This window comes from Triticum urartu, chromosome 5 (assembly GCF_003073215.2).
Source record: "Triticum urartu cultivar G1812 chromosome 5, Tu2.1, whole genome shotgun sequence".
Lineage (NCBI taxonomy): Eukaryota > Viridiplantae > Streptophyta > Magnoliopsida > Poales > Poaceae > Triticum > Triticum urartu.
In genome coordinates this window covers 295,365,907-295,379,061 of record NC_053026.1, presented here as the reverse complement: position 1 = coordinate 295,379,061, position 13,155 = coordinate 295,365,907, and the positions used below count along the sequence as shown (strand labels likewise).

The 13,155-nt window shown below is 44.7% G+C and overlaps 1 protein-coding gene across 1 annotated transcript; it reads right to left on the bottom strand.

Moving 5' to 3' along the window:
* Window positions 1-1,823: 1,823 nt before the first annotated feature.
* On the bottom strand, window positions 1,824-4,984 carry LOC125508663 (scarecrow-like protein 9). Its single transcript, XM_048673427.1, has 3 exons — window positions 4,618-4,984; window positions 2,164-4,424; window positions 1,824-1,986 (listed from the first exon to the last, which is right to left on the bottom strand). Exons 1-2 carry the CDS (start codon window positions 4,754-4,756, stop codon window positions 2,233-2,235), a joined length of 2,331 nt encoding a protein of 776 aa, XP_048529384.1. The 5' UTR covers window positions 4,757-4,984; the 3' UTR covers window positions 1,824-1,986; window positions 2,164-2,232.
* Between the last annotated feature and the right edge of the window lie 8,171 nt (window positions 4,985-13,155).

The window sequence follows — 13,155 nt, the reverse complement described above, 5'->3', positions numbered from 1 at the left end:
TTATTTGCCACCCATTTTTTTTTGATTTTTTTATCAAGTATATTCTAGTTTCCACTAGATTCGACTTGAGAAGCGTTATTATGGGGGCAACAATGTACAGGAGTAAGTAGCAGTGACCCTATACTTATTTTCTTTACCAAATTCTACTTAACTTTTGCCAGAGTAGAGATTCAATTCAATCCAGTCCGCGATGGCTAAAAAAGAAACAAAGAAAAATACGCATATCAACAGTTGAGCTGAAAACAGCAGGGCAACTGACCAACAAAGTCAGCTTGTGAGTTGCAAGCGCAACTAAAAAGTGGTCGGCATTGGCAGCCAAAGAAAGCCAATAAATATTCAATGCAGAGATGGCGACAGCGATTGCATGCCCGCATCAACCATTATCCACCGATATCTTATCCTTATATTAGCACCGTCAACTGGTTTTTTAGACAGAAAATCAAGTGGTGCCATGGAAAGTTGTAGCACTGCATGTTTTCTCAAATGCTCCAAACAAGTCCCCCACTGAAGCCCAAGGACCGCCGTTTCTCGACAGCATGCAACGCACACTGCGGAAGTAACCAAATGAAATGTGGATACTGGATCATATTTGATTTGACAATGCATATGCTGATGCTGAATCCAACTCATGCTTGCTAACATAGTGGATCCAGGAAAGTCAAGAGTACAAACATTTAAGGTCCTAGGTGGTTGGCTAAACAATTAACTAGTAGTAGTAGAGAAGGCGGCTACTGCACAGACGCAATTGACACTCAGTTCTTACACAGGCACCCCCGCATCTTGATCTGGTGCAGTGCAACAACAATCTTGTTCACTCCTCAGGTTATTTTCTGGAAAGAGAAAGAGAAGAACATTTCATGACATTTTCAAATAACTGCTCCAAGAACATCCTGTGTTTCTAAAAGGATCGACATCCCTGAGAAAGAACATGCCAACGGTCTGACATTACCAAAGAATACATATCCATTTACGCCATCAATTATAGTTGCCAAACAACATGTAATTTCCAGTGGCATCAGACAAGTGATGATGAAAGATCAATGTTCTTTTTTGAGTTTTTCCATCAGGAAACGTTGGTATTTATTTACCATTTTCCCTATGGTACAACCAGACTAGCACAAATTAGTTTCCATACATAAAATACAATAACCATGGAACACAATCTACATAGCACATATGGATGTCAGCACCCCTATTTTTCAGCTTTCTAGAAACACGATGACGTGAGTTTCGGAAGTTTCTGACTGGGTAAACTAATAGAACCCTAGAGAGATTAAGTACAGGTATCAAAGCCCTTGAGTTGTGACAACACATAATCTTAAAATAAATTAGCGGCATGAAACTGTGAATCCCGAAGTGTGTGAAACAGGATCATGCCAATTTAGTTGACAAGCTCATGAGCCTTATTAACTTACCTACTTAACTATTAGTCATGAAAATTCACAAGTAATCTCATGTCTTGCTTAATTATTTCATACAACAATGCAATTGGGTGCTTCAGTTAGTTGTCTGATCAGATTACAACAATGGGCATCAAACAACAAGAACCAGACATGGCTCTGACCTTTGTTAGGCTCATGATGATAAAATGACTGCTACAAAAAACATATATACCCATTGAATTGATGATGCTGAACCCAAACTCGTTCTTATTAGCATAGATATCATACACTCAAGGAAGTCAAAAGTAGAAACCTTATGATACTGGGCACTTGATTAATTGATTAACTAATATAGAAGCTGTGATTTGGTTACTACTAATTAGGATGGTCATAGAAGTAACTAGAATGAAGAAAAGTAGGAATTAAATAAAGTAACAGTACCATGGCCAAGGGAGAGCTCAACCACTGCTCCTTTCCTCTAGCTTATCTTAGTACTGCCTAGTGGCTACATAGTCATAGATGCAACTACACTGAATTCGTATACAAGCACCCACATTAATCCGGTGCAGTGTGACAAGAGTCCTGTCATTCTTCAAGCCAATTCCTGGAGAAAAAATATTTTACGACATTGTCAAATTTCTGCTCCAAGAATCTATTGCACGTTCTTGAAAACCACAGTGCCAAAGATACATAGAGTTACACCATCAATTATTACAAATATTGTTGCACCTAAACAACCACTTACTAATACTATTGTACTTAAGAATAGCCCAGTGCATACCTTGGAATACTGGTGACTTGGCCAAGCTCTGCCTTCAACAATGGTGTAAGAGACATGCAGACGAAGAACCTAACTGTTATTATGCTTCCATGTAGTTATAGCATAAATTATCCTTCCTTTCCACCCTTGGAGGAGCCATCCACTGTCTTCGTCTATGACAAAATCTTTGTGATATATATCTTTCACTTTGTCTTTGGCTTTTATCACAATGTCCTGGTTTAACGGAGACTGAACAAATCCAGCCCTCAGGTTCCTGACTTGCCACTGTTTATATGTCTCTGGTCTCTCGACTCTGTCTGAGCCCTCACATGCAATCACATTGAGTGCCTCTCGGCCAAAGAGATCCCTCTCTATGAGCCTACGCTGGTCATCATCCCGCGGCACAGTTGCCTCAAGCATGTCAAACAATGCAGAGAAATGGAACAATGCCTCACGGAAACGTGTGATGAAGAAAGGAACACTGTATGACCCATTCACAATCCCATGGATGAAAATTGCTGGATTCACTTGCCTTATAGTGTTGAGCACCCTATTCCTAGGGCTGTCTACAGCCACTGTTTCGTCAATAAGATTTCTGAAACGGTACAGGCAATTAACAATCACCACTTCGTCTTTGCCAACCTTGAGATCCTCAGCACGGATGGTTTCCCACTTTGATGCTATGCCATGGTACTCAAAAGGCACCTCAAACTTCTTGGCATACTCCGCGAGCCTCTGTCCCGTCTCTTCGATGCGCTCGGTAGGGCGGAAACCAGGCTCGGGTACATCAATTCCCGTGATGCGAAGAATTGGTGGACCACCTTCCCTCTTGGAGAGACGCCTGATGAGGCATGGCCATTGGAGGCCAAAATAAATGCCAAAGTCAATTATGTGCACCTTCTTTGCATTTTTTGTCATGCTCAAGATTGTTTGATTGGAGAGGAAATGTGAGAGCCTCTTGAATGGGCATGCTGCAAAGTAAAGATGGTACGCCTTAAGCATGTCGGACGCGGTTGTCCGCTTTGCTACAAGCCTATGGTACTGCTGGCTCCCTGTACCAGCCAAGCGAGCCTCGAGACCCTGTGCAAAGCAAAACGCCAGCCTCTGGCTGCCATCCCCATTTACCTTAGAATGCTGTTTTATTTGCTTCAGCAACTCATTAGCAGTTCGGCGGTCATCAGCTGCCACTGCCTGTGCACAGTGGATGAGGATGGTCCTAAGGTCCACCACATCATTTTTTGTCGGCTTCCTGCCCCGTGTCTTCACCCCAGTTGTTCCTTTCGTTTGAATGACCTGAGAATTCTTGGAAGCTTCGCTGCGCATCTTTTCTCGCAGAACTGTAGCCTTCTTTTCAGTTTGACGAAACAAATCATCAAACATCTCAACCCAATCATCAGGCTCATCGGAACAGAATGCAGATTGTTTAATGTTTCGTCCTTCTATCAAGTCAAGATCTTCGCTCTGTCTGTTTTTCTTGGCCTTCAAGACCTCTGTCCTGCTGACATTGAAAGGAATGCCTTTCACTGCTTCTTGAGGCTTTGAGACACCAGCAGCTTCTAAATCAATCACTAGCTTATCACCACCAGGGAGAAACTTCTGTGCTTCCTCGACACCTCTCCTGAAATCCCAAGTTGGAAGGCTCTCGAACAAATACTCGGGGATCCTGCCGTTGGTGATCAAAGGATCTCCTAGTGACTCTGCTGCATCAGAAACACCACTTGATGAGGCAACCAGTGGCTGAGAAGATCGGCCACAGAAGCCGCGATAAGCTTCCAGCTGCTCAGAGTGTCCAACATTATGGCACTGGTTGCTATGAACAGCACCACCGATGCTGCCGCTAGTACCCACACTGGACAAGGACTGGGCATGACCGCTGCTGCTGCTCTCACTGGGGCTGTCCAGGGACCAAGTGGTGAGCGTGCGGTCAGGGGACGGCGGGAACTTGTGCCCAAGGATGTCATAGAAGGGCTTTGCGGTGGCACGGAGCGTGGCGGACTCCTCCTGGTACACGCTGACCTTCTCATCAATGTCCTCCTCCATGAGCATCCGGCTGATGTAGTTGAGCGACTCGTCGGAGATGAACTCCCAGTCTTCGGGGTTGTCGGTCTCTGTGTTGGTGGCCCTGGAGAGGGTGGCCACGGGAGCATTGGGACTGGGTTCCGCGGCCGCATGGTGTGGGATCACCGGCTGCGGATCATTGAACATGAAGTACTCCGGTGCTCCGCAGAACTGAATCATTGAGTGGATCAGTGAGCCTGAAATGGTCTGGTGCTCCACAGAACCTGCGAAACATCATGGAATTCTTCAGTCAGAGAGAAGATGTCAAGCGATTGAGTTTGGGGTGAACCATCTATTTGATTTCTGAGCAGAAAATAACAGGAAGGAACACACTGACTAAAGCGCTGCAGTTCACGGACTTGGCAGGCTGGTGGCGATGACAGGCGGATCACGGACTGACGCTGGCACCATGCTCACCTGAAGGTATCGATCCTTGGCGAGGCGGGCGGTGGCGGAGGGACCTCGCGGCCGCGAGGCCGAGGCCGAGGCCGGTGAGGTCCTGCGCGGGCGGGGCGGCGTGCGCGAGATCGCGGGGAGGCTGCGGGGTCGATGTCATCGCCTGCCGCCTCGTCGCCGCCGCAGCCGGGCCTCCGGTAGCCGCGCGGGATCGGCGGGGGAGGAGAGAGGGGGGCGCGGCGAGGGGCAGACAGAGAGAGAGAGGGGGAGAGAGGGGTGATTTGATTGGGGAGGCGGATCAAGTGTGCGCGGCTGGGCAGAGGGATTCCTCCTTTTGCTCAGTTCCCCAGCGGCGAGGTCTCTCGGGAGTTGGACCCGGAGCTGGTAAAAGGAAAAAAGAAATCGCGTCCCGTGATGGTGGCTGGCTAATAAGTAAGTCGAGTAAAAGATAATCGAGGTCTCAGAGATTTCCAGAACCTCGATGATGGTGGCTCCTGCATGTGAGGGTTTTCTTCTTTTCAGCACCGCGAATGCGACGCCCCCTCCGCAGGATTACGCTTTGATTACACCCGCCACGCAAGAGTTGGAGAAACACCCTCCCTCTCGTGAGCAAAATACATTTTGGCACGTGTGCTGATGGGCAGGCACGCACGCACCTACACCGTCGTTCATCTGTGCCGTGATCTGAAAACTCTTGTTTTTCCTAAATGATTAGATATATTATAAAAGTTTATCAAAATGCAGAGAATCTCAAACATAATAGAAAATATATCAAGATTTTAAGACCACCGAACGATGTTAGAACGAGTCATCAACGCGCAGGGCCGGTCCTAAGATTTCGGGGGCCCGGGGCAAAAAACAAAACCGGGGGCCCTTTATGCATCATGATTTTGATATTTTTAAAAAGGGGTTACTCTTAACTTTTTATCGATGGAGTGAAAAAACGGCATGTCGACTTAGTTTTGTAATTTAACCGAATATAATTATATTAATTCTATCTTTCTTTAAATTTTGCCAAGGAAGTTGCACGCAGTGTATATTTCATATATAGTGTGCCACACACAAAAAATAATATTTGAACGGATCCTTATCACGCAGCTAGAATTACTTTATAATTTACAATGCTAAAATTAATTTAGCCACTTAAATAAATTAAATCGATCATGCATTCTCTAATTAATTCATCTCAGCTATTAGTATCACTACTCCATGGATCCTAGTAGTCATTCTCCCCCATTGTGTTTCGTCGACTACCAACACAGCCAGATTCATTAATCAGAAAGCCGGACAACTATACCCTACTCTTCTTCGCTAATTCACCAGCTACTCCTATCTAGCAGAACCTAGATAGCTCTTGGATGATGAATCAAGAAGATGCTTACCTATTCTGTTGTTCAAAACTGGGGTATTGTTGCTCCTGTCCGACCAACATGAAATCACCCGAGCCGCCGTTGAAGGAGGAAGCATCGGTGAGGCCTCAGCGGGAGGATGTTGTGGCGGCGGGAGTTGTGCCTGATGTGTGCTTAAGGGATTTGTTTGCGGCTAGGTCGATCGCTGATGTTGTTGTGTGTGGGCCAGTGGGCCTACACGTGGGAAACGGAAATTCCACTAATTCAGGGAATCGTTGATTTACTTGCCCACTACTGCACCTTCATGTACAAGGCATTTTTTTTAGAATCCTTCACGTACAAGGCATGTTACACCTACATTAGCGCAGGGTCAATTTTTTTTCACGGGACTAATACACAGAGCACACATACGTGGGCCCCCCTACCTTTCGGGGGCCCGGGGCGGCCGGCCCCTGACCCCCCCCCCCCCCATCAGGGCCGGGCCTGTCAACGCGCTGCCCTATCGGAGTCAGTTTGACCTTGTTGATGCGATCCGAAAAGTCTTCATGCACATGCCCCTAAGGACCAGCGCGCTGGAGTCGCAGTCGTCGTCGTTGAACCCTTGTATAGATCTAAAGCACTTAACACCAAATCTGGCCACATGACGAGAAACCCTAACATCACCACCTCAAGGAGGCGTCATGAATCTATGCCAGAGCTCTGTCGACTACGTCCAAATGGACGGACTCAAGAAGAATCGAACCCCGGAAGACAAACTCGAAGAAGAAGCGCCACCATCCGTCCGAGCGCCGCACGTGTGAGGACTAAAAAAAACTAACTTAAACTACTAACTGGAGCGGAGGCACCGAGATTCTCCTTCCCGCCATCGGCTGTCGAAGTGGCACACAGAGGGGAGGAGAATCCACAAACTCGCCGGTGAAGTCTGGATGGGAAAGTTTGCCTTAACCGCTTAGCGTTATGTGAGGAAATGAGAGGAAGTCCCCTTATTGTCTTGTCTTTATCCAAAAACTCCTTTGACGATAAATTGCTTGAAAAATAGATAAAACTAGGAAGTCTATTAATACGAGACAATATACATGACGCTCTTGTCCTAGTGCATGTCGGTGCTAAAACCGTCAGATCTCGGGTAGGGAATCCCGAGTCGGTGAGCTGGGAACGATGGTAACAGGAAGAATAGGGACGCGATATTTACCCAGGTTTGGCCCTCTTTCTATATTGATTGTGGATGGGGTATAAAGTACAGTATGATCTACCTCGAGATAGTATGAACGGGTTCTAACCTCTAAACCTTGAAAAGCTTGCCTCTATAGACTAAACCCCACGGTTTATATAGGCACCAGAGGCATCTAGGGTTTACATATGGTCGGTTACGACATGGGGATAAACATGCCAATTATTCAAACACGCCTTGAAGTGTATGCCAACTCTTCGGAGGTCTCCATCTTGGTTATGCCAGGGGCCAGGGCATGTGGATCTCATTCTTCAATTGTTTGTGGCTTGTCGGCCTCGCCCATGAACAGTAGGCTGAAGCGGTGTGCACCCCCTATTTCAGGACATCGTCAGTAGCCCTGAACTTGTCTCCAAACCGAGGATACGAGCTCCTTCCTCGGGATAGCTTCATTATCTTGGTCTCCGGCTTTGTAGGCGAGTTCGATCATTCACGTCGGCCCTCGAATTCCATATAGCTTCTTTCATTATATCCCACGCAAGCGCTAGTGGCTCATGTTCTTCTTGCTTGAAACTGGTAATCTGAGAACGTAATTGCATAATCTTTGCAGATGAACAAAACTTAGATAATAATTTATTGCAACAATCATCCCAAGAAGTAATACTACCTCTGGGTAGAGCTAGAAGCCATTCCTTAGCTTTTCCTCTCAAAGAAAGGAAATAGACGCAACTTTAGAGCGTTAGGGTCATAATCTTTAATGCGTGTCATGTTGCACAATTTAGTAAAATTATGCAAGTGCATACTGGCATCCTCAGAAGTGTAGCCTCCAAATTGGACCCCTTGAACCATGGAAACTAAGTTTGGTTCGATCTCATACTCAGCGGCTGCAACCTCATGTTGTGTTATAGGTAGATGCATGAAGTTGTTGTTGGGAGTAGCATAACTCCCAAGATTATGAGCCATAGTAATATTTTTGTTTTTTCTCAACTGACAAAACTTGCAACAAAAATAAAAATTAAACTAAAAATAGAAAAGTAAAAACTAAAAAACTAACTTTAACAAAAACACTAAACACAAATACTAGGAATACTAAACTCCTCCCCGGCAACGGCGCCAGAAAAAGTGCTTAATACCTCCTTTTATTGATCCGGTAATGGAACAGAAAAGTGCATCCGCACCTATTTCCGAGAGGTGACCCTGGGTTACCGAACCCACGAGAGGAAGATTCCCTTGAAGCAATGGTCTCTAGTAAGCTTATGTTAAAGTGTCAAATCCAGCTTTTGACCGGATCAAGCAAGCAAATAGTGATTCAAACACTTATAATAAAAATATGTACGGGTATGAGGTCTTAATGCTTACAACCATGTATTTATGTTTGGACCAGATATGATCTTAATTTGTACGCTGGAAGTCACCCATCGAGATGTGCTTGTTACGAATCGAAGTGGGGGAGTGTGTCCAAATAACATCTTGACTGGCACGAGTCCTGCATCAAGAATCATTGTCCTACCGCAGGCCCTATCCGTCGAGTGGGGTGCTACCTCTTGAGCACTGCGTTGGTTTTCCCTTGAAGAGGAAAGGGTGAAGCAGCAAAGTAGCGTAAGTATTTCCCTCAGTTTTTGAGAACCAAGGTATCAATCCAGTAGGAGGCCACGCATGAGTCCCTCGCACCTACACAGACAAATAAAATCCTCGCAACCAATGCAATAAAGGGGTTGTCAATCCCTTCACGGTCACTTACGAAAGTGAGATCTGATAGATATGATAAGATAATATTTTTGGTATTTTTATGATAAAGATGCAAAGTAAATAAAGCAAAATAAAAATGGCGCAGAAATAGCTTGTTAACGGGAGATCAATATGATGGAAAATAGACCCGAGGGCCATAGGTTTCACTAGTGGCTTCTCTTGAGAGCATAAGTATCACAGTGGGTAAACAAATTACTGTTGAGCAATTGACAGAATTGAGCATAGTTATGAGAATATCTAGGTATGATCATGTATGTAGGCTCACGTCCAAGACAAGTAGACCGACTCCTGCCTGCATCTACTACTATTACTCCACACATCGACCGCTATCCAACATGCATCTAGAGTATTAAGTTGAAAAGAACAAAGTAACGCTTTAAGAAAGACGACATGATGTAGAGGGATAAACTCATGCAATATGATATAAACCCCATCTTGTTATCCTCGATGGCAACAATACAATACGTGCCTTGTTGCCCCTACTGTCACTGGGAAAGGACACCGCAAGATTGAACCCAAAGCTAAGCACTTCTCCCATTGCAAGAAAGATCAATCTAGTAGGGCAAACCAAACTGATAATTCGAAGAGACTTGCAAAGATAACCAATCATACATAAAAGAATTCAGAGAAGATTCAAATATTATTCATAGATAAACTTTATCATAAACCCACAATTCTTCGGTCTCAACAAACACACCGCAAAAGAAGATTACATCGAATAGATCTCCACAAGAGAGGGGGAGAACATTGTATTGAGATCCAAAAAGAGAGAAGAAGCCATCTAGCTAATAACTATGGACCCGAAGGTCTGAAGTAAACTACTCACACATCATCGAAGAGGCTATGGTGTTGATGTACAAGCCCTCCGTGATCGATGCCCCCTCCGGCGGAGCTCCGGAAAAGGCCCCAAGATGGGATCTCACGGGTACAGAAAGGTTGCGGCGTTTTGGCTCTGTATCTGGTAGTTTGGGGGTACGTAGGTATATATAGGAGGAAGAAGTACGTCGGTGGAGCAACATGGTCCCCACGAGGGTGGAGGGCGCGCCTGGGGGGTAGGCGCGCCCCCTACCTCGTGCATTCCTGGTAGCTTTCTTGACGTAGGGTCCAAGTCCTCTGGATCACGTTCGTCCCAAAAATCACATTCCCGAAGGTTTCATTCCGTTTGGAGTCCATTTGATATTCTTTTTCTGTGAAACTCTGAAGTAGGCAAAAAACAGCAATTCTGGGCTGGGCTTCCGGTTAATAGGCTAGTCCCAAAAATAATATAAAAGTGTATAATAAAGCCTAATAATGTCCAAAATAGAATATAATATAGCATGGAACAATCAAAAATTATAGATACGTTGGAGACGTATCAAGCATCCCCAAGCTTAATTCCTGCTCGTCCTCGAGTAGGTAAATGATAAAAATATAATTTTTGATGTGGAATGCTACTTGGCATAATTTCAATGTAATTCTCTTAATTGTGGTATGAATATTCATATTCGAAAGATTCAAGACAAAAGTTTAATATTGACATAAAAATAATAATACTTCAAGCATACTAACTAAGAAATTATGTCTTCTCAAAATAACATGGCCAAAGAAAGTTATCCCTACAAAATCATATAGTCTGGCTATGTTCTATCTTCACCACACAAAGTATTTAAATCATGCACAACCCCGATGACAAGCCAAGCAATCATTTCATACTTTTGGTGTTCTCAAACTTTTTCAATCTTCATGCAATACATGAGTGTGAGCCATGGACATAGCACTATATGTGGAATAGAATGGTGGTTGTGGAGAAGACAAAAAAGGAGAAGATAGTCTCACATCAACTAGGCATATCAACGGGCTATGGAGATGCCCATTAATAGATATCAATGTGAGTGAGTAGGGATTGCCATGCAACGGATGCACTAGAGCTATAAGTATATGAAAGCTTAACAAAAGGAACTAAGTGGGTGTGCATCCAACTCGCTTGCTCACGAAGACCTAGGGCATTTTGAGGAAGCCTATCATTGGAATTGTAACATCCCAAATTTGCAATTTGGAATGTTATACACTAGATCATCATGCATATCATATTTTCTTGCATTTTTGGTTGATCCTAGAAATTTCACGCAACTCAAGGACCTTCGGAGAGAGTTGGAGATTTCGTTATTTTCATATTTGAGAGTTTTCTCAAATTTTGAAAAGAGGATCATTTGATTTATTTATTTCATCTTCAATAATTTTCCGATATCAAAAATATAAGAGAGGGAATAATATGACTTTCCCAAAATTGAGGAAAAATGAAGATTTAATGAATAAGTCAAATTTTGGTTTTGCCGGAGTTTATTTGCATTTCATTTGAATAGGGAAAAATGCGCGTTTTCGAAAATTGCATTTTAGGCCCGGAGAAAAGTTCATTTTGTTCGACTCATTTTTAGGAGTCGGGGAAAATTTACTTTAGATTTTTCGGAGTTCGTTTAGATTTTCTTTTCTGTGTTTTTCTGCGCGCGTAACCGTTTAAAAAAAAAAGGGAACTCTTGCAGCGCCCTGGGCCAAGGCACAGCCAGCAGCCGGCCGGCCAGGCCATCGCCCGCGCCGCGCGCGCCAGGCGCCAGGAGGCCGCCGCCGCCGCCCTTTTGGAGTCCTAGTAGGACTTTAGTCCTACTCCGTTTCCTCTTTTTCTTTCCTATTCCTACTCTATTTCTTGTCCCCTACCCCAAGAAACCCCCTCCCCTCCCCAATATAAATATCCAAGCACCCCCCCTCTCCTCACATCAAAAACCCAAGCCTCTCTCCTCCTAAGCCGCAGCAAGCAGCAGCGCGCAGCCCCAAGCCGCCGCCTTAGCCGCGCCGCCCCGCGCCTAAGCCGCCGCCGCCGCCCTTAGCCGCCGCCGCCCGGAGCCCGCCTCCCGAGGTAGCCGCGCCTCTCTTTTTCTTCCCCAGTCCGGTTTTTCCTAAAAGAACCGTTCCGTTTTCTCTCCGATTTCTTTTCTTTTCTTTCGGTTTTGTTTCGGTTTTCTTCCGAAACCCTAGATCGGTTTTCCGTTTCTTTTCGGTTTCTTTTCCGAGAATCCTAGATCGGTTTTCGTTCTTCTTTCGGACCGTTCGTCTCAACGAACATGATCACCGATTATTCCCCGGTTAACGACGCCCGTTCGTTTAATCGTTCTTTTTTTTCTTCTCGTCGGATTTATTCCGCGATCGCGATCTCAGATCCGATCTTCGTTCTAGTCTTTCTTCTCGCTCGTTTATCGGAATCAGGTGATTCAAGCGCCTGAAATTTCGTTGTGAAACCGCCGTTCCGTCTAATCAACTTAAACAAGTTTTTGCCCCAGTAAAATTTGACCTAGTTTCAACTTGCTAGAACCAAGTTGTTTTCTTCCGCCGTTTGTTTTCCGTTTCTTTGTTCGGTTCGTTCTTTCTTTGCAACCGGAGTTCTTAAGTTGAACTTTCTGGTTCGTTCTCTTGTTCGAGTTTTACCTGTGCATTAGATGAGTACTTATTGTGTGCTTGTTGTTTGTCTGCGATAGATCACCCGGATTGCGCCGCTTGTTACTTCGAAACCCTAGGTCTCGCGGATCATCAGCAAGGCAAGTAACACTTTGATCATACCTTTTCTACAACCCATGTTTTATTGCATTAGATCAATCCTCACACATTGCATGATTAGGATCTAATTAAATTGTGGGATGGGAAGTAGATGAGGTAGTACCTATTACCTGTATTATTATGAAACCTTTGGGAGTTACTTCTAGTTTGCTTATTATGCCATGCTATGCTAGTAGACGTGGATTGGGTGAGTGATATCCATGACAGATGTGAGATTGATAATTTAAAGGTTTAATGGTTTATCTAAGGTGGCAACTTAAACACACATCTGGGTGGATTGAGGCACCTGATGTCTATCAGGACTTGCCTGTTTTTTTGGACCGCCACCCAGGCTCAAAGGGATCATAAGATCTTTCATGCTAGAAACTTCCGTGTGCAGCCACAAGCCATTATGGGCTCTGGCATAGTTGACTAAGTCGTGCGAACTCTTACAGGGTAGACTAGCAGATGTAGGGGATGTAGGTGGTACGGTCTACCCGATCGTAAGGTGCTAGCGCTTCTGAAAGACTGTGTCTCGGTCATCCGTCTTCTCAAACACCATGTAGTGCGAGAAACCAAACGGAGGCGATCGAGTCTTGTGGGGAAAAGTGCGCAAACCTCTGCAGAGTGTAACAAACTAATCATGATTAGCCGTGTCCCCGGTTATGGACAACTTGAGTATCTAGTACTTGAATATCATGTGAATCTCAACATGTTACTCTAATTAAT

Bases quoted from the DNA above. Each gene is read 5' to 3' on its own strand.
- LOC125508663 (XM_048673427.1), bottom strand. From the start codon at position 4,756: ATGACATCGACCCCGCAGCCTCCCCGCGATCTCGCGCACGCCGCCCCG. The intron at 4,425-4,617 runs GTGAGCATGGTG...GATGTTTCGCAG, and splicing joins CCAAGGATCGATACCTTCAG to GTTCTGTGGAGCACCAGACC.